Source organism: Malania oleifera, chromosome 9 (genome assembly GCF_029873635.1).
Source record: "Malania oleifera isolate guangnan ecotype guangnan chromosome 9, ASM2987363v1, whole genome shotgun sequence".
Taxonomy (NCBI): domain Eukaryota; kingdom Viridiplantae; phylum Streptophyta; class Magnoliopsida; order Santalales; family Ximeniaceae; genus Malania; species Malania oleifera.
In genome coordinates, this window is record NC_080425.1 from 40542916 (window position 1) to 40564899 (window position 21984).

Here is a 21984-nt window from a genome sequence, read left to right on the forward strand (position 1 = left end):
TTTTTAGTGATAAAGGCTAATTCTTCATCATCCAATTTGTTGGAATTGGTGTATTCCCAAAAGGGGGGTGAATTGGGTATTTAAAAATCACTCCTAGGTTTGGTCCAAAAATCACAACCAATATTACACAAACCTAGGGTCTTTCTATATATTCATAAACCCAATCAATCTCAATAATAAAACATAAACATTCAAGTGCTTGAAATTTAAAATGCGGAAATTAAAAGCATACACAAGAAATGTTATCGGGGTTCGGCCAATACAACCTACGTTCCCGCTTCAAGCTTACAAGCAAGAGGATTCCACTTAGGGCTCACTTCAGGGTGGAGCGACACCATATACAACCAGGTCAATTCACGGGGCTGACCTCAACGTACAACTGCACCTTACCAGGATGGTGCACCTAACTTTTCTAACTAGGTCTAAGCCAATCCAAGACTATTTAACAAGGCTAGTCTCCCTCTTCAGGCCCGTGCTTGTAATTCAACAAATTTAACCAATAATTTGCGTACACGTAAAATGCTTCTTACACTAAGCAGATATGTACCAATAAGCTCAACTAAGCAATGCACTCACATATGATAGGATATTAAGCTCAAGTGAGATTTTGTTAACTCATATGTTAACTCTCAATTAAATGTATATCAATGTATATGTGAGAGGAAGACCTTTGATCTTAAATAAATATGCTTCTTGTGGAAACAATCAAATAGTCTCTACAACCCTAAACGAATATCACATAAATATTTCTCAAATATAAAGCGTAGTAGATAACAGGGTTTTTAAGCTTGCTAAAAATATTTTTATAAAAACACAAATCAAGATCATAAAACTTGCAATAAGGATGCAAGATCTTAAGCCACACAAGGGTTTTTCCCAATCAAATATTTATGAATGAAATATTAAAAGAAAAACCTTAGCTAACTCCCAAAAATCAACACACAATCAAATAAGACCAAGGGAGAGTTTAGCTTATACAAAGAATATGAAAATACTGCCTTCTTTCAAAATAAGTCACTAGATGAGTATGGGAGGTATACTTTGGCAATAGGATTGAAGACATATGAAAATATGAGTGATTTTGGCCAAATAGATTTTCAGAGATTTTTTGCTAATCTCAAACCCTAAATCCTCTTTAATTTTTCAAATGAAGGGCTATATATAGAATTGGGAAAAATTATAGTTGTTGGGAAAACGCTGGGCATTTTAGAAAAAGATTAAGTGAGTTTAATTAAAATTAACCCAATTTAAACTCGGTAAAAATTGGGCAACCCAAGAGGGTCGGTCGACCATCTTGATGGTTCGGTCGACCATGGTGCCTAGTTCCGTCGACTAGGGATAACTTGAACTACGAGTTCGGTTGACTAGACTTGAGGTGATTTCCGATCCCCAAGGTTTGGTCAACCAAGGTCTTTTGAACTTGAGGGTTTGGTTGACCAGAACGTTGGGACATCCCCTGAGGTGGTTTGGTCGACTAGAGCATTGCAGCTCATTTCTGGTCGGTCGACTAAAGGATCAAAATGTTGACCCGATAGAGGTTTGGTCAACCAAAGGTCCCTATTCATTATAGTTCGGTCGACCGAGCATGCTCTTTTAGAGCATTTCGGTTCTATTCCACTTATAATGTTGTCCCTATACATATGATGATTAATTTTAAGGTAATATGACACATTTTTATGCAAACAAAAGGGTCCTAAGGTCAGTCTAAGTCCTTTGAGCTTAAACCCTATCATGCATATTATGTAAATGACACAATCCATTATTACAGACCCGAAATCTAAAATGCAATTACAATGAAAAATAGAAAAGTCTTCGGTCTTCATGCTCTTCACTGAACGAGATATGCCAAGTGAATGTATATAATCCATCTTGGCCTCTGTGCTCATTGACCCTTATGTGTGATCTTAATCATAGACTTGTGCACATGCTAAATATACACATAAGCTCCTGGTGTTTCGTCAGCATCAAAACAGAGATTGGACTCATAGAGTCAACACAATTCATTGTCTTCATCCTTATCACTAGAACTTTCTTTACTAGCCTTAAAGGCTATTGATTTCTTGTTTTTATTATTGTTTTCTGAATTTCTTTCATTCATTGTCATCTCATATGTGAGTAGAGATCTTATTAATTCATCTAAGAAGGTGCTTTTCAGATTTCTCCCTTCTGTAATAGTAGTGGTCTTAGGTTCCCAAATTGGTGGTAGTCCTTTAAGAATTTTTCTAATCATTTCATATGTTGTATAATTTTTCCCTAAGGCATTGAGAGAGTTTATTATGTGAGTGAACCTAGTGTACATACTAGTGATGGTTTCATCCGGGTTCATCTTGAAAGCCTCATACTCGCTTGTGAGCATGTTGATTCTACTATCTCTAACATCTATAGTTCCTTCATAGGTTACTTCTAGCTTGTTCCAAATTTCTTTGATAGACTTACATGTCATGATCCTATTAAATTTATTAACGTCTAAAGCACAATATAAAGCATTCATGACACTAGAGTTTACTTGTAACATTTTATAATCATTGTCAGTCAAGTCTCTTTCTTCTTTAGGGACTTCTTTGCCATTAACGAGTTTAGCAGGAATGTGGTCACCATGTGTGACAACCTTCCATGCTTTCCAATTCACAGTACATATCCTCATTCTTTGTTTCCAAAATGTATAATTTAAACCACAAAAGATAGGCGGTCTCATAGATGATTGGCCTTCAGCAAAAGGGGAAACACCTAAGTGTGCCATTTAGACCTTTATATAGCTTCTATTTAGGATTCGCTATAACCTGGCTCTGATACCAATTGAAAGTCAAGGTGTTATCCCAAGAGGGGGGTGAATTAGGTTTATAAAAATTCTTTTAAGTGTTATTACAAATTTTCATCTTTTTGTATATTTAAGCAAACACACAAGAATTACTTATTTTTAAATCAACCACAATCCAAACATAAACCAAATACCAATAGCAACCACAAATAGTAACCAATCAATCAACCACAATACTTAATAAAAATTTGAGAAAGCTTACAACACTTTCTTTATTCTCAGTGTTTAGCTTATAGCCCTGTATGTATGATTTTTAAGCACTTCTTTTAATCAATATTTCCACAAGCGGTTAATCAACGTACTCCCTTAAAGATTTCCGCAAAATATTAATCAATGTAATTCTTAGATTAAAAGGTCTTCTTAATCTCAATTTTCAGCAACCCTGCAATTTGAAACACAATTTGTATATATGGTGAAATTTAAATAGAAAAGGGTAGAGAGAGTGAGACCGAGATTTTTTATGCGGTTCGGCTTATCCCTAGCCCAAGTCCTCGCCTTAGGCAAGACCACCTAAGGATTCCACTAACTTATTCCTTTTTGGGCAAAACAAACTGATTACAATCCTCCTTTAGGATAGAGCACCCTCTCCAAGCGATACCCCACGCTTGGCTACAATGATCCAAATACCTGAACCGTCAAAGAAACAAAAGACAAGAAAGAATTCTTGTGTACAAGAAGCACTCTTAGAAAGAGAAAGTTAGTACAATTTTAAGCACAGAGTATACTTCAAAGTAAATATCAATATGCAATGAAATTGAAGCTCAAAGTAAACTTATCACTTTAATGATCTTTCTATGATTGAAATATTCAGAATTTATGCTCGATTTCGGTGTGATAATTTCAGAAAAAAACTCAGTAGAGAATATCAGCAAGATGCGAGCAAGATAGCCTTTGAGAATTGAGAGCACATGAGAGTATTTTTGTTGAATAATTTCTTGGTGATTTAAAATCTTTGCCTTTAGGGCTATATATAGAGTTTAAAAAAGTTTATTCCTTATTCCCTAAGTTTACTTGGAGTGTTTCCTAAGTCTGCATGAAGTTTGGAGCCCAAGAAACCAAATTTAGAAACTTTCCCGCACTGAACTTTTAAAAAGTTTCAAATGGCAGTCGCCTGTCTTAAAAGGGCCAGGCGCTTGTCTTGTTCAAATATAGTTTTATTTAAAAGTCAGTGTACAGTCAATCGCCTGGAAAAACAAGGTCAGTTGCCTTACTTGTCAAGGTTAGGCATGTAGAGACTCGAAGAATTATGGTATTTAAATAATAAAAAAGGGAAAAAAGGGAAATTGTAAAGGGGGTCACAACATGCCCTCGTCGCGTTTGTCCACAAAGTGGCTTATTGGGATCATCGATGGGGACACATGTCTCGTCGATGAGAAGTTAACAAGAGACTATTTTCAGCTCTGAATTTCATCGATGAGGAATAAGCATTCGTTGATGAACTTCCTTCGTGGCCTCATTGATAAAGTGATGTGGCTCGTCGATGAGTGTAGGTGTATAAATAGCTCAAACTCGATTTTCAGTGCAGAATTTTCACATGAAATTTCCTCTCTCTCTCTCTCTCTCTCTCTCTCCTGTTCGTCCCCTCTCCCTTCTCTTTAAGATTATGGGTCCATTCTTCGCTGGATTGACGATCCGAAGCCACCACAACATTCTTAGGTAAGATCTCTTCAAGTCTGCTGGAGTGGATCATTGGTGGGGCTAACTTGCACTCCATCCCAAGTTCAGTGTAAGTTTTTTTATTTAGTATTTGGCTTTCCTCCAGTTGTAGAAAATGTAGTAGTTGAAGAAATACTGAAGTTTTGTTTAGGGAGATGTTGTTTTCAAGGTGTTGAACAGGGAACCTTGCAGGTGTAAGACTAGACTTTATAGAGGCTTTTCAGAAATCAGGTAAGGGGATAAATTAAGTCAGGATTTTATGGAAATGTATTTACTATTTTACATCATTTAGTTTCAGATAAATATGTAAATTGTAGAATTATGTTGGAAATAATGTTGTTGATCAGAAATATGTTTAATACCTCTTCTGTGTGGCATGAGTAATTTTTACCATGGAAATTATGATGATGAAATATTATGTTTACAAATAAGTATGTTTTTACTGCTTCCAGGAAAGTGTTAAAATGATACATGGATTTTTCAAACTGAGGATTTTATATGATATATCGGTGTATAAGCCGAGGATTTTATATGATATATCGATGTATGGGCTAACATTTTTATATGATATGTCGGCATACGGGCCGAGGGTTTTACATGAAATATCGGCGTACAGGCTGAAGGTTTTATGATATGCAATACAAGCGTACGTGCCGTGATTTATAAAATACAAAATACCGGCATAAAGACCATAAATTTTATATGATATGTTATGCAAAGATGTATGAAAATATTAACATGACAGATATGATTATGTAATAGTCATGTATCATTATTTGAAAATATGTTATATATTATCAGAACCTGGTTGGCTTGGTTTAGGCTTTCACGAAGAACGGTACCACAGCTATATGATCACGATCATGTTTATGTTAGTGCTACCGCTTGCCGTACAGGGCAGTGGGAGATCGGCAGTCGATGTGGTTTATTGTAGTGCAGACGTCCCTCTGGTGTCCGGACTAGGAGGGGCAGACCCGTCGTATTTATAGAATTTTGTTTGATCTAACGTAGTCAACCAGCCATTGCAAGGTCCCACCTTCGGGCCGCACAACCCATTCATGTGGGGGTAAGACATGACACTAGCCAGCTAACCATCCAAGATGTTTTTTTTATGTACAGTTATATAAGATGATTTATGTATATAGAAATTCAGTATGTTATACCATGATATGATAACACATGTTTCTCTTAGATATGATACAAACAATTTTATCAAGTATGTTTATGTACTGCTATATGTATAACGCAAAAATACTCATGTTGCCACACACTGATATTAGTTTATTTCCCTTACTAAGAGGTGTCTCACCCCATTATATAAACATTTCAAGAGCCCCAGATAGGAGAGCGGATACAGCTCCGCAGTGCTAGAGTTCGATTGTTCTACCCTGTTTGAAGGATAAGTCATTTTGCTAGGGTCTGACAGAATTTTTGGGTGTGACCCTAGGACACTTTTTGGATATTTTGGGTTGTGTGTATTCATATGACGGTTGTTGTAAACTCCGGTATTGTGTTGTTTGGTAATTTGATATGTATATGATTTCACGTTTCCTGCTACTTAGGTATCAGTATTGTATTTTAGATATACCCCTTGTCGCAACATCCCGGAGCACGTGTGCCCTAGGGTGGCGAAATAAAAATATGTGGTTTAATTTTCAGAGAAAAATTGGGATGAAGTTGCCACTAACCTTTTAGTGTGGTTATAACACTTAATTACTACCCCGTTAAGGGTAGAATTGGTTTACGTTACCAAAACTGGGGTCGAGAGTTCGGTTACACGAGGGGAAGGTACGAGCCCCCCCTACGCGCCCGTTCTGACGAATGGTATCTAATTAATTTAGAATTATCCCTAAGTTAATTTAAAAAGTCTTTAAAATTACTCCTTTAGTGAATTTACAAATACACATGCAAAATAAATAAATAAATAAATAAATAATACAAAAATATATGTACTATATATATACACTCCCTCAGAACTGAGGTACATGAAGTTTTAAAAAGCTTGAACCTTCATAGGGATTGAAAAGTAAGAAAATGTTTAAGAAAATACACTCCCAAATTTTGAAATTGTATAGAAAAAATTTTTTATAGGAAAATACCAGTATGGGAGGTTTTAACATATATTAATGGGATAATAAGTTAAGATATTAAAATATCACAATGAATATAATATTATAATAATACATATCTACTAAAATATTACAAATGTCAAAATAGGCAATAAAATACCATATATATTACAATACTAAAGATAATATAAAAAAGTAATACCTTATATATTGAAAATACTAAAAACACCCTAATAGGTAATACTAAATATCCTAAAGATATCGTATTAAGTAGTACCTCATATGTTAAAATACTAAAAATACCCTAATAGGTGATACTAAATATAAACATAGTGATAATACCATATAATTCATACTACTGACAATAAACATATAATATGAACTTAAATACTAAAAATACCATATGAACTAAAAATAATACTAAAATGCCATAATAATAAGCTAATAATTATAAACTAAAATATAAATACCACTGTAAGAGTAATGTAAACATAATGATAAAGATAAAACTAATAAACTACACCTAAAGATAAACATAATAATATATGAACATACTAATACCTATAAATACCACAATATATATAAGATGAACATAAGAACGATATAAACATGATAACAGACATTATGAAACAAAATACCAAAACATCACACAATAATGAAAATACCACAATAAGTAAAAAAAAGTAATGATAACAATTCTCCAAATGATACACAACTCTAATATCCTATAAATACCACTACACCAATAGGGAAATAATTAAAGAAGGAAATAAACCGAGCTTAGAATTAAAACATGAAAACTAATGAAAGGGTAAGGAAATAATGAATATATTACATTCTAAAATGTGCATAATCACCAAAATTAGTATACAACCCTAAGAAGAATGAACTTAAGTCCTGCAAAAAAAAAAAAAAAAAACACGAATATCATATTATCACATTAAAAGACAACAATATTCATTATTTAACATGCATTAAAATAAACAATAAAAATTTAAACCTAAATGAATACTATGACAAAAACGTCAAATATATACATGCAACCTGAATTAATATTATTGCAAAAGGTGGAAAAATCCTGTGAAAAATAGATTAATGTTAAGATATACACATATATAAAACACCAATTAAATGTACAAAAAAAAAAAAAACCTTTATATGTCAAAACCCCAAACAAATCCAAAAAAATATATGTATATATATACAGGCACGTGTTTGACAGTGTGAGTGCGTGTGTGCTCTGTCTGTGTACAGTTTGTGCGTGTGTGCAGGTGGCTACCGTGGGGTGCTGCCGGAGGTGGTGTTGTGTGCGGCTGGAAGTTGGCTCGGGTTGGTACTGCTGCAGTGGAGGAGGCTGTGCAGATGTGGCCGGAAGCATGGGAGACTGCCTGGGCTGCCGGAAGGGAGATGGTGCGCCGTGAGCCTGCGGGGGTTGCCGGAGACGAAGGTGACTTCAGACGCAGGGGGTCTCGGTGGCGGCTGGTTCTGTGGACTAGCGGGGGCGACGGCGAACGGGCTAAGGTTGCAACAAGATGGGCCGTGAATGCTGGTGATGGCCGAGAGGAACAAGGAGCTGTATCTGGTTGTTGATGGTGGTGGTGGTTCGCAGAGGAGAGGAGATGGAGTGGAGCAGAGGAGCTGGAGTGGAGCAGAGGAGCTGCCGGGGATGTGCTCTGCTGCAGGGTGCCTGGGCTGTGCCTCGGAATGAGGCTGGTGGTGTGGGAACTTGCTCGGTGGGCTGGAGCTGCCGGGGCTGGTCTAGAGAAGCCGCTAGAGAACTGTGGCTGGCAGAGTTGCAGGGCAAGGCGTAAGGCTGGTAGGGATGATGCGGGCATGAGCTTTCTTGATTTCTTATTTTTTTTTTCTTTTTTTTCTCCTACCCCCTGTAGTATGCGAGAATAGGGCCTATTTATAAAGAATTTTTTTAAAAAAACCCTACCCCTGCTTTTCTTTTTTCTTTCTTTCTTTTTTAATTTTTATTCTTTTTCTTTTTTGTAATAAGAGTAATAATAATAATAACAATAATAATAATAATATTAACAATAATAATAGTAAATAATAATAATAATAATAATAATAATAATAATAAATAAATAAATTGTATTTGACCCTGGGCAAAAATAAGGTGCCTACACCCCTGGTATCCATTGGTCCAGGTGGGTTATGATTTATCAGGATGATTATGATTTGTCGGGATTATTATATTGGACATTATTATGGAAAAAAAATTTATGGTAAAATAAGCAAGTCATTACAAGGCGTCTGCTAGGTTAAGTTGAGGTGCCGGACACCCCTCTATTTGCTAATCTTTTTTTTTAAAAAAAAAAAGCAAAAATGTCAATTGTCTATCTGTTTTAGGTCAGGCGCCTGAGCATTTAAAAAACTTGTTTTTTAAGACTTTTATTTCAAAAACTCTTTTTGCTCTTTGGGCCTTTTAATTTATAACTTTGAAAAACATTTTTCAAGGTTTTAAAAATAGGTCTCTAGGTCTTTATTATTCTTAAAGAGTTTCAATGCATTCATATTGAACTTTAAATTGAAGTACTTACATTATAGACTTCCATAAGACTCTAAAATGTTCAATTCTTGAAGTTTTCATGTATGTTCTTACTTTGAGTTCATCTTGTCTTGAGCTTCAATATTCTTTAAGCTTTCATAATATTTGTCAAACTTTGATATGAGCTTTCTTTGAATAATTTGTTTGTAGGTGTACAATGTACTCTTGTGATTACTTGATCTTGAACTTTCTAATACTTGATTCCTAAAACATCACAACTTTAAAAACATCTTAAATTCTCCTGATTTGTTATCATCAAAATAAAAGTCGTAAGCCTTGTTAGGCCAACATTATGATATATCTCTCAAATCGTATGGCACGAACATGTTTGTTATTTTTGCATAATTAAACCTGATGGTTTTTATGGTATTATACAGTGAAATATATGGTTTTATACTGATCTCCGAAATCGTTAAGAATAATGTGAATTTAAGATATGACGGTTTTTATATGGAGTTATGATATGACAGGTTCTCTACAGAATTATGAATATGACGGTTTTATACCGAGTTATGATATGATGATTTTATACCGAGATATAATATGATGGTTTTATACCGAGTTATGATATGACGGGTTTTATACAGATTTATGAATATGATGATTTATACCAAATTTTGAAAATGAGATCATGTTACTATTTTTGCTAAGTAAATTATATATATGGTTTATAATACCTAAGGGAATAGATCTAATGGAAGTTCGGTACCATAGCTAGTGAAAGTATTAGTGCAGCCACACTGTAGTGGAAGTGTAGGCCATAGACAATCGATTTGGCCTGAGTAGGCAGGGTCGTACCGCCTAGAGTTCGGACCAAGTAGCGCAAATCGTACTTCAGAGCATGTTATGTTGACTTAGCAGTGGTCGGCTGGCCAAATTGCTAGGTCAAGTCTTCGGACCGCACAACTCGATCATGGGGATTATTCATGATGTTATATGATGGCCCAATAAGGAAGGTTCTCTATTCATATACATAATTTATGAAAAATGAGCTATAATGAGCCGAAAGTATGTTATCAAGGAAAATGTATGTATTTTCAATGATATAGGTGTGAGTATAGTTTTCAAATGCCTTTTCACTTAAAGTTATATTAATGAATATATTATACTCACATTAAAACTCATGTTGGCCACATAGTGATGATAATCTAATCTGTCTTACTGAGAGGTGTCTCACCCCAATAAATATCTTCATTTTTCAAGACCTATAGGAAATCGAGTCTAGCAAGCTACGGGGCTAGGATTAGATTTTATAGTTCGTTATAATGTCTGTGAGACACTGGGTTATTATGTTTTTGTTTATTTTGGGATGTAATATGAATACTTGGAGGTACATGTTTAATTATGGTGGTATTAGAACTCTGGTAAAGTTGTTTTAAGGTTTGATGTATTTCCACTGCATGTTTTTAAATGTCTTGTGGAATGGCGTACCCAAGATCCCCTGTTGGGTTTGGGTCGCTATAATTATGGTATCAGTGATACATGTATGAAGAATAGCACTTCGGGCCTCATTGGGTTTGGGGCGCTATAGTTGAATCACGCAATTGAGGAAGTTTATGGGAATTGGAAGAGGAAATACATTAGAGATACCCACATTTATTCAAAGAGGTCCAACGCTAGTCAGGTAAGTGTGATTGTTTAGGTAAGTACTTGGTTTGTGAATATAAATGGTTTAGAATACGTTGTGATAAATTTCGATTAGCAAATTTCGAGGATTAAATTTTTATGAGGGGAGGATGTAAGGACCAAGTTTGGTATAAGACCAAATTGTCAACAGTTTAAGGAATCTCAAAAAAACCATCGACGGTTTAGTGGAGCAACGGTTTGATATAAGACCAAACCACCAACGGTTTCATAAATCTCACGAAAACTGTCGATGGTTTCAAACAACCGAGAGTTTTTTATATAAGAACACGATAAAACTAGTTTGGTAAGAGACCAAACCGTCAACGGTTTCATCAAAACCGTCAAAGGTTTCTTGCGAGCTGGGGGTCTATAAAAGGAAATCTATTATTTCTTTTCATTTTAAGTCTATAAAAGGAAATCTATTATTTCTTTTCATTTTAACTCTCTCTCTCTCTCTCTCTCTCTCTGGGCTTTCACTCTCTCACTCACCCTTTCCCTAAATTGAGTCTCTCACTCTCTGTCTAGCCCAAAGGCACTCCACACATGCTCTTCAATCATCTCTCTCTCCTCCCGGCTTGTTGGCCCTCGTTTCTCGGCCAGGTTTAAGAAGCTAGGGTTTCCTCCAAAGGTTGTAGGTAGATTTTTAAGAACAAGTAAGGGGATTAGATTATGCTAATTATTTTTGAAATATAAACCTATTAAACAAAAGTATATAGATACTAGAATATTATATATGATTTTCTAAATGAATCAGGCATATGAAATGAGGGTTCTGGTTATTATACATATTTGGGGAAAACTAAAGTGAGTGGGGTGGTCATCTTCTTTTCCTGAAAAACATATGCATTGAGTTAAACTAAACCCTAGAGATGATCATACTTTTATTTTCAACAAGGTATATTTTCTTAGGGAAGTTTGTTATATTATGATATATCACTCAAATCGTGTGGCATGAGAATGTTTATTATTTTTGTGTAATTAAACTTGATGGTTTTTATGGTATTATACAGTGAAAGATTTGGTTTTATATTGATCTCAGAAATTGTTAAGAATAATTTGGATTTAAGATATGACAATTTTTATACCGAGTTATGATATGATAGGTTCTATACAAAATTATGAATATAACGGTTTTATACCGAATTATGATATGATGGTTTTATACCGAGATATGATATGACGGTTTTATATAAATTTATGAATATGACAGTTTATACCGAATTGAGAAAATGAGATTATGTTACTGTTTTTACTATGTAAATTATATATATGGTTTATGAATCCTGAGGGACTAGATATTATGGAAGCTCGGTACTATAGTTAGTGAAAGTATTAGTGTAGCTACACTGTAGTGGAAGTGTAGGCCATAGACAGTCGATTTGGCCTGAGTAGGATCGTACCCTCCTAGAGTCTGGACCAGGTAAAGGTGGGCAAATCATACTTCAGAGCATGTTATGTTGACTTGGCAGTGGTCGATCGGCCAGATTGCTAGGTCCAGTCTTCAGACCACACAATCCAATCATGGGGGTTATTTATAATGTTATATGATGGCCCAATAAGGAATATTCTCTATTCATATATGTAATTTATGAAAAATGGGCTATATTGAGCCGAAAGTATGTTATAAAGGAAAATGTATGTATTTTCAATGATGTAGGTGTAAGTACAGTTTTCAAATGCCTTTTCACTTAAAGTTAAATTAATGAATGTCTTATGCTCACATTAAAACTCATGTTGGCCACACACTGATGATAATCTAATCCGTCTTACTAAGAGGTGTCTCACCCTAATAAATATCTTCATTTTTCAGGACCTACATGAAACCGAGTCTAGCGAGCTATGGGGCTGAGATTAGATTTTATAGTTCATTGTAATGTTTGTGAGATACTGGGTTATTATGTTTTTGTTTATTTTGGGATGTAATATGAATACTTGGAGGTACATGTGTAATTATGGTGGTATTATAACTCTGGTAAAGTTGTTTTAAGGTTTGATGTATTTCCGTTGCATGTTTTTAAATGTCTTGTCGAATGCCATACTCAGGATCCCCTGTTGGGTTTAGGTCGCTATAATTATGGTATTAGAGATATATGTATGAATAATAGTACTCCGGGCCCCCACCGGGTTCGGGGCGCTACATTTGTTATTTCAGAGCCTACGTTAATAGGTCCTATAGACTTTAGGGATGATTATTAACAGAGTATAGGTATGAATTTTGATGAGGGTAGGAATGGGTAGACTAGGTATTGTAAGGTTGATCGGGTATAGGATGCATAGCAAATACAACAAGAAAATTTGAATTTTGGACTTTTGTCGCCCAGTATGGAAGAAGAAATCCATCGACGACTTTCTGTGATTTTTCTGAAACAGTCGACGGTTTCAAAAAAGCCATGGAAAACCACCGACGATTTTTTTTTGGGGTAGCGAGACTAAAATGTATAGTTTGAACTTGGACATTAAGTTGATTGTTTTGTGGGAAGAAGTCCCTAAAGGAAAGTCTATGTAATCTTGTATGGTGTGTTGAGTACTTTGTAAATTCCTAGATAGATATTTGTGCCGATCGCAGCATTAGGATTTTAAATTTGTTGTTGTCATATCTTCAGAATGGATCCTAGAGATAAGAACGTGGATGCTAGAGGAAGTATTAACTTGGGGGCTTTCAATGAAGAAGGCAGTGGTTCTACTTCATTACTACGTAGGCTAAATCAACGGGCTATGATAGAAATTATGTGGAATTCTAGGGGACAGAACTGCCCACCCCTTGACAAGGGTTGCACTGTTGAGCAATTCACCTGCCTAAACCCCCCAATTTTTATAGGAAGAGTTGATCCCATCATTGTGGAGGACTGGATCTAGGAGATGGAGGAGTTATTGGCAAGTTTTCGCTGCGCAGACGAGCAGAAGGTTTTGTATGTTGTTTTTAAAATGACTAGGGAAGCCAAACATTGGTGGATTTTACTTGAAGAACAAAGGCCAGAACTAGAAACCCTGACATGGAACCGTTTTAAGGAAATCTTCTATGACCGATACTTTCCCTCTTCTACCAGAGATGCCAAGGCAGAGGAGTTTATCAATTTAACCTAGGGGAACTTGACCGTTTGACAATATGCGGCCAAGTTTATGGAGTTGTCTTGTTTTGCCCTAAATATGGTTCTATATGAATCTAAGAAGGCTCGGAGATTTAAGAAAGGTTTGAGTCTGAGGATCTACGAGCAGGTGGTGGCATTTCAAGTCCAGAACTTCTCGGAGTTGGTGGATAGAGCAACAGTATTGGAGAAAGGCCTACAGAAAAGTACAGAGGTACTAAACTAGAGGAAGAGGCCCATGCCTCTAGGTTTTCAGGCTGGTACAAGTCAGGGTTCATGGAAGGGAAATAGAGATAACGTGGGCCAGAGGTGAGTTGTGGGGAATCAATCCTATCAGGGTGAGTCATCATGCCCTCCTTGTTCTAGATGTTATAAGAGGCATTCGGGGGAATGTCGGGTTAGAGCAGTGATCTGTTATCGGTGTGGTAGACCCGACCATATTACACGAGAATGTCGTGGGCCACCAATTAATGTATCCACTCTTAATCGATACCAGGGAAACAATCAGGCACCTCGAGATGGCTATCAAAGGAACACCGCCCAGACACGTGTTTATTCTCTTACCCCAGGAGAGGCAAAAAGTGCTGGTGACATGGTGACATGTAACATTTTTATATTTTTGAAGAAAGCAATAGTCTTATTTAATTCTAGAACAACTCATTCTTTTATATCTCTGGAGTATATTAAAATGTGTGGGGTAGGAACTTAACCATTAGATGATGACTTATTTGTGGTCACACCAACGGGAACCTTAGTGGTATATAGAAAGGTACTCAAAAATTATTCAGTTAGTATTCAGGGTAGGATGCTACCTGTGAATTTAGTTGTATTTGATAGGCATGGATTTGATGTAATTCTAGGAATGGACTGGCTAGCCTCCGACTATGCTAGTATAGACTATTACAAGAAAGAGGTAGTATTCAAACCTCCTAGAGAGTAGGAGTGCAAATTTGTTGGGTCGTGTGTGTGTTCCTTACCAAAAATATTATCGGCTATTCAAGCAGAAAGGTTACTCTTGGATGGATGCCAAGGGTACCTGGAATGTGTGAAGGAAGCACCAAAGGAAGAACCAAAGCTGGAGGTTATCCCAGTAGTGAAGGAATTCTCAAATGTATTTTTGGAGGACTTACTTGGGTTGCCACCCAATCATGAGATCGAGTTTTCTATTGATCTACTTCCAGGAGAGGCATCAATCTCTAAGGCTCTATATAGAATGGCTCCTACGGAGTTGAAGGAATTGAAGGAGCAATTATAGGAATTACTGGACAAGGGATTCATTAGACCTAGTGTGTCACCATGGAGAGCACCAATGTTATTTGTTAAAAAGAAAGACGGGTCGATGAGGATGTGTATTGATTATTAGGAAATAAATAATATGATAGTTAAGAACAAGTACCCACTACCCCGTATAGATAACTTGTTAGACCAACTTAAGGGAACACAAGTCTTCTCTAAGATCGATCCCCGATCAGGGTACCATTAAGTGAAAGTCAAGTCAGAGGATATTCAATAGACCCAAGTAAGATTGAGACAGTAGTGGATTGGGTGAGATCAAAGAATGTTCAAGAGGTCAGGAGTTTCTTAGGTTTGGCAGGGTATTATCGCCTATTCGTCGAAGGGTTTTCTAAATTATCAGGTCCTATGACATAGTTGATGAGAAAGAATGTGAAGTATGAGTGGACTGATGATTGTGAGTAGAGCTTCCAAGAATTGAAACAATGACTCGTCACTACTTCGGTATTGACGATCCCTTTAGGAGTAGGTGGTTTTGTGATTTATAGTGATGCATCCCAGAAAGGGCTTGGGTGCGAGAATTTTACAGATTACAAAAGCCTTAAGTACTTCTTCACGCAAAAGGAACTAAATATGAAACAAAAGAGATAGCTAGAACTAATAAAGGACTATGATTGTACTATCAACTACCACCCAGGGAAAGCCAAAGTAGTAGTTGATGCGTTAAGTTAGAAGTCAGAGAATGCATCGGTCTCAATAGTGGTAACTCAACATCAAATCAAGATGGATCTAGAAGGATTTGGTGTGGAAATAGTATAAGAGAACCATCAGGATTTCATTGCCAATATGGTAATCCAACCGACCTTATTGGAAAAGATTAGAGTCGTACAGATGAAAGATACAGAGTTGGCGAAAATTATGGGTAAAGTACAGAGTGTACTGAGGGCGGACTTTAACATCTCAAATGATGGGATTTTTAGGTTTCACACCAGACTATGTGTACTCGATGATGTTGAGATTAAAAAGGACAATTATGAATAGACACATCGCTCTCTTTATACAGTGCATCCAAGAAGCACTAAGATGTATAGGGATCTACAAGAATCTTTCAAATAATATGAAGAGAGAAATTGCCCGATTTGTGGAGTAGTGTCTTACATGTTAGCAAGTGCAGGATGAACATTAGAGACCAGCAAGGCCATTGCAACCACTTCACATGCTCAAGTGGAAGTGGGAGCACATTTCCATGGATTTCGTCATAGGGTTGCCACTAGCACTTCATGGGCAAAACGCCATTTAGGTATTTGTCGATCGTCTAACAAAAACTACCCATTTTGTTTCGATTAAAGATTAGTTAATCCATGAATAGACTAGCAGAATTGTATGTGCATGAAACATGTGTGCAAGACTTCAGAGGCAGTTGGATTTAGTATCTGCCACTAGTTGAGTTCGCTTACAACAATAGCTATCAGGTCAATATTGAGATGGCACCATATGAAACAATATATGGTCAGAGGTGCTGATCTCCATTGTATTGGGATGAGGTTGGCGAACGACAAATTTTGGGACCAAAAATTATACAACAGACTTTTGAGAAAATCAAACTCATTCGGGAAAGAATTAAAATAGCTCAAAGTTGACAGAAGAGTTATGCTGATATTCGTCGACGAGAGTTAGAGTTTGAGGTAGGAGATAAGATATTTTTGAGGATTGCTCCGATTAAGGGATTTATGAGATTTGGAAATAAGGATAAGCTAAGCCCTAGGTATATTGGGCCATTCAAGATACTGGAGAGGGTTGGTCTGGTTGCTTACAGGATAGCATTACACCCGACAGTCTAGGATCCATGACGTGTTTCATGTGTCTATATTGAAAAAGTACATTTCAAATCCTTCGAATGTGATAAGCTATGAGGCATTGGAAGTTAGAGATACCTTATCATATGAGGAAGTGTCAGTTTAGATTCTAGACAAGAAGGAACAGGAACCATAGACCAAGAAGATTCCGTTAGAAAAAAGTACTCTGGCGTAATCACACAATTGAGGAAGGTTCATGGGAATTGAAAGAGGAAAAATGTCAGAGGTACCCACATTTATTCAAAGAGGCCCAACGCTAGTCAGGTAAGTGTGACTATTCAGGTAAGTGTTGGGTTTGTGAATACAAATGGTTTAGAATAGGTTGTGATAAATGTTGATTAGCAAATTTCAAGGAAGAAATTTTTATAAGGAGGGGAGGATGTAAGGACCTAGTTTGGTATAAGACCAAACCTTCGACAATTTTAGAAATCTCATGGAAATCATTGACGGTTTCAAACAAATGAGAGTTTTTATATAAGAACATAGGAAAAATGGTTTGGTAAGAGACCAAACCATCGACGATTTCATCAAACTGTCGACGGTTTCCTACAGGCCGGGGGCCTATAAAGGAAACCTATTATTTCTTTTCATTTTAATTCTCTCTCTCTCTCTCTCTCTCTCTCGGGGCTTTAACTCTCTCTCTTTCACCCTTCCCTAAACCAAGTCTCTCACTCTCTTTCTAGCCCAAAGGCACTCCACACGTGCTTTCTAGTCCTCTCTCTCCTCCCGGCTTGTCAGACCTCATTTCTCGGCCATGTTTAGGAAGTTAGGGTTTCCTCCAAAAATTATAGGCAGATTTTCAAGAACAGGTAAGGGGATTAGATTATGTCAGTTATTTTTGAAATGTGAATCAATTGAACCAAAGTATATGGATATAGAAATATTATATATGATTTTATGAATGAATCAGGCATAAGAAATAAGGGTTCTAGTTATTATACGTATCTGGGGAAAACTAAAGTGAGTGGGGTGATCATCTCCTTTTCCTGAAAAACATATGTACTAAGTTAAACTAAGCTCTAGAGATGATCATACCTTTATTTTTAGTAAGGTATATTTTCTCAGGGTAGTTTGTTATATTATGATATATCACTTATATTGTGTGGTATGAGAATGTTTTTTATTTTTTGTATAATTAAACCTGATGGTTTTTGTGGTATTATACGGTGAAAGATATGATTTTATATTGATCTCAGAAATTGTTAAGAATAATGTGGATTTAAGATATGACGGTTTTTATACCGAGTTATGAAATGACAATTTTATACCAAGATATGATATGAAGATTTTATATCGAGTCATGATATGACAGGTTTTATACAGATTTATGAATGTGACAGTTTATACCAAATTGTGAAAATGAGATCATGTTACTATTTTTGCTATGTAAATTATATATATGGTTTATGAACCTTGAGGGACTAGATCTTGTGGAAGCTCAGTACGATAGTTAGTGAAAGTATTAGTGCAGCCACACTGTAGTGGAAGTGTATGCCATAGACAATCGATTTGGCTTGAGTAGGTTCGTACCCTTCTAGAGTTCAGACTAGGTAGAATTGGTCAAATCGTACTTTAGAGCATGTTATGTTGACCTAGTAGTGGTTGGCCAGCCAGATTGCTAGGTCTAGTCTTCAGATCGCATAATCCGATCATAGGGGTTATTCATGATGTTATATGATGGCCCAATAAGGAAGGTTCTCTATTCATATACGTAATTTATGAAAATTGGGCTATATTGAGCCGAAAGTATGTTATCAAGGAAAATGTATGTATTTTCAATGATATAGGTGCGAGTACAGTTTTCAAATGCCTTTTCACTTAAAGTTGAATTAATAAATGTCTTATGCTCACATTAAAACTCATGTTGGCCACACACTGATGATAATCTAATCTGTCTTACTAAGAGGTGTCTCACCCTAATAAATATCTTCATTTTTTAGGACCTATAGGAAGCCGAGTCTAGAAAGCTACGGGGCTGGGATTAGATTTTATAGTTCATTGTAAGTGTTTGCGAGACACTGGGTTATTATGTTTTTGTTTATTTTGGGATGTAATATGAGTAGTTGGACTACATGTGTAATTATGGTGGTATTAAAACTCTGGTAAAGTTCTTTTAAGGTTTGAAGTATTTTCGCTACATGTTTTTAAATGTATTGTGGAATGGCGTACCTAGGATCCCCTTTTGGGTTTGGGTCACTATAATTATGGTATCAAAGATATATGTATGGAGAATAGCACTCCGGGCCCTACCGGGTTCAGGGCGCTACACAATCCCTTTTGTCAAGTGCTTTTTACTTTAACTAGTTCAAGCTGGGTAGTGTCCCTATGGACAGTTCTCTTCCCCTTTATGTGGGTTGTAGTGATTTTTTGACAGTTCAAGATGAACAAATCTTGAGGTCAATCACTTCACTCAGTCTTTCTAAATGGGTTTTATTGACTTAATAGTTCGGGATCACCAACTCTTGAGGTCAATAACATCACTCATCCTTCTTGTTTTGTCTTCTTAGCCTAACCTCCATGTAACATTTAGTTAAAATGGATATCTCCATATTTATCTGACCCATTTTCAAATTTATCAACCAAAGAGGGGCAGCTGTTGATGGCCATTTTGACCAAATGCCCAAAACGGAGGTTGGCAAGTCTCCTTGGACACACAAATTAAGGAAAATCCCTATTATTCTAGGCTTTTCTACACTCTCGTTTCCAAATTTTACTGCATTGGTTGATTCAAAGCAATTTTAAATAGTAAGAAAAGGTTTGACAATGATTTTGACTTTAAACATGCAAATCAAGGCAAAATACTTATAGTTCCAGACTTTTCTGCACTCTTTCTACTAGATTTGACTATGTTAGTGATTCAAAATAATTTGAAATGGTAAGAAGAGGTATGACTATGATTTTGATTTTGTGCTACAAATCAAGTCAAAACCCATGTCATTTCTAGCTTTTCTAATATTTTTTCACTAATTTTCACTACACTGAGTGATATGAAAGTAGTCCAAAATGGTAAGGCATTGTCCCCCATAATTTTTCTCTCTAGCATAAAAATTAAGGTAGAAGCCTCAACATTTTTCACTTTTCGACTCTCTTTTTGCAAAATCTAACTGCATTGGTTGATCTAGAATGGTCTAAAATGATATGGAGGGATCAAATGTAATTTTGGCCTCAGTACAAAATTTGAGGCAAAATTCTGCCTTTTCAATAATTTTCTGACATTTTTGGGTGCTCATGAAATTTTTGGCCATTTCTTGTGGATCCCATGCACATTTTTATTTAATTTAATATTTTTATTAAAAATTGAAATTAAATATAATAATATTTTAATGTTAAAATATAGGAAACTAAAATTTAAAATGATGTTTCACAAAAAAAAAAAGGTGGGCACTTGCACACATGCACCTGCTTACTTTACAAAATGATGTCATTTCATTTTATTTTAAATTCACAAAAAAAAAAAAAATAACAAGGAGACCCAAAACAATGTCGTTTTGACATCGTCACCCTTTCTTCTTCTTTTTTTTTGATCAAAGGGTAAAAGTATATTGATCAAAGTAAGTATTTACACGTACATTGGGCATCCCTAGGCCGTAGAGATCCAACCAAACACAGACGGGGGATCAAATCGCAAATTACATCGAACCTGGGCATACCCAGGGGCCATTATGGCCAAATCAACAAAAATTCATAAATTCCAATCTTCCAAAAGGGACAAGCAAAATATTACATCTTGACAGTATATAGATAAAAATTTTCATACGTAGCACTATATACATGTCTTTGTATCACATGGATCAGCTCCATAGTGGAAATGGAGTGGTTCTCAAACTTGCCTCTATTGCGGAAATGCCAAATAAAATACACACATGCAGCAAATCCAATCTTCTGCCCTGCAACAATAAGACCATTCCCTTTGGCCTCCTTATGAAGCCATTTTGCAGCAGCTCTAATGCTTGTCATGGCTCTAGTAATACCCAGCTAGCTTCTAATACCATTCTAGACTTCAGCAGTGAATTTGCATTTGAAAAATAAGTGATCCAAGGATTCAGGATCAGTGTTGCAGAAGGTGCATAACCGATCAATTCCTTCATTTGTCAGCTTGTCACAGGCAAGGAGCTTTGCTTTCAAACCTAGCCAAAGGCAGATTGAGTGTTTAGGGAGAATGCCCTCATACCAAACCTCCCTAGTCCAGGGCACTTTATGCCCTTTAGCTCTCCAGAATTCATAGCTAAGTTTGCCTCTGTTCTCCCACTTACTCAACATATCAATAGCAGCATCAATACCACCACAGTTCACCACCAGCTGATCTCTAATAGTTAACAGTTTCTTGAATAAAGGGAAGTCATTCTTCGTTGCAGAGATGCTCCAGATGCTTGAATCAGTTAAATACATATGATGGATCCACTTTGTCCAGATTGAGTCCTTCTTGGAGTGGATATTCCAAAGTGTTTTAGACAGCAAAGCAATATTCCATATATTGAGATCAAACATACCCAGGCCCCCCTCAGTTTTAGGGAGACATATCTCTCTCCAAGCCACCAAAGGTTTCCTCCTGCCTCCCCACAAAAAGACTTTGCACAATTTAACAATCTAGTTCAAAACATTAAGGGGAAAGGGGAAGATGGCCAGCCAGAAGCATTCCACCCCTTGGATTATGGAGTTAATGATTTCCGACTTCCCAGCATAGGAGAGGGTATGGGACGACCACCCCTTGAACATTCCAGAAATTCTGTTAATAAGTGGAGAGTAATGAGCAGCATTCAGTCTAGAAGAAAGAAGGGGGATACCCAAATACCTGAAGGGAAAGGCACCCAGCTTCATACCAGATAAATTAGATATATTTCCCAGCTCTTCTTGCCTAATACCAGCATGATACAACTCTGATTTCAGCAGATTTACTGCTAGGCCAGAGCAGTTCAAAAATTAGTTTAAGCAGTTCATTAGGTACCTCACAAAAGGTAAGTCACCCCTTGAGAACATCATTTAAGTCATCTGCAAACACCAAATGAGAAAGCCTAAGACCTTCACACTTGGGATGGAATTTAAAATCAGACTTACTCTCCACAGATTTCAGCAGGCTTGAAAG

General features: G+C 36.3%; 1 protein-coding gene across 1 annotated transcript; it reads right to left on the reverse strand.

Annotated features, from left to right (window-relative positions):
* Positions 1–20894: 20894 nt before the first annotated feature.
* LOC131163432 (uncharacterized) lies at positions 20895–21389 on the reverse strand. The gene has a single exon (XM_058120019.1). It carries the CDS (start codon positions 21387–21389, stop codon positions 20895–20897), a length of 495 nt encoding a protein of 164 aa, XP_057976002.1.
* Between the last annotated feature and the right edge of the window lie 595 nt (positions 21390–21984).

Excerpts from the sequence above, each read along its gene's own strand:
- LOC131163432 (XM_058120019.1), bottom strand. The coding sequence starts at position 21,389 with ATGTTTGATCTCAATATATGGAATATTGCTTTGCTGTCTAAAACACTT.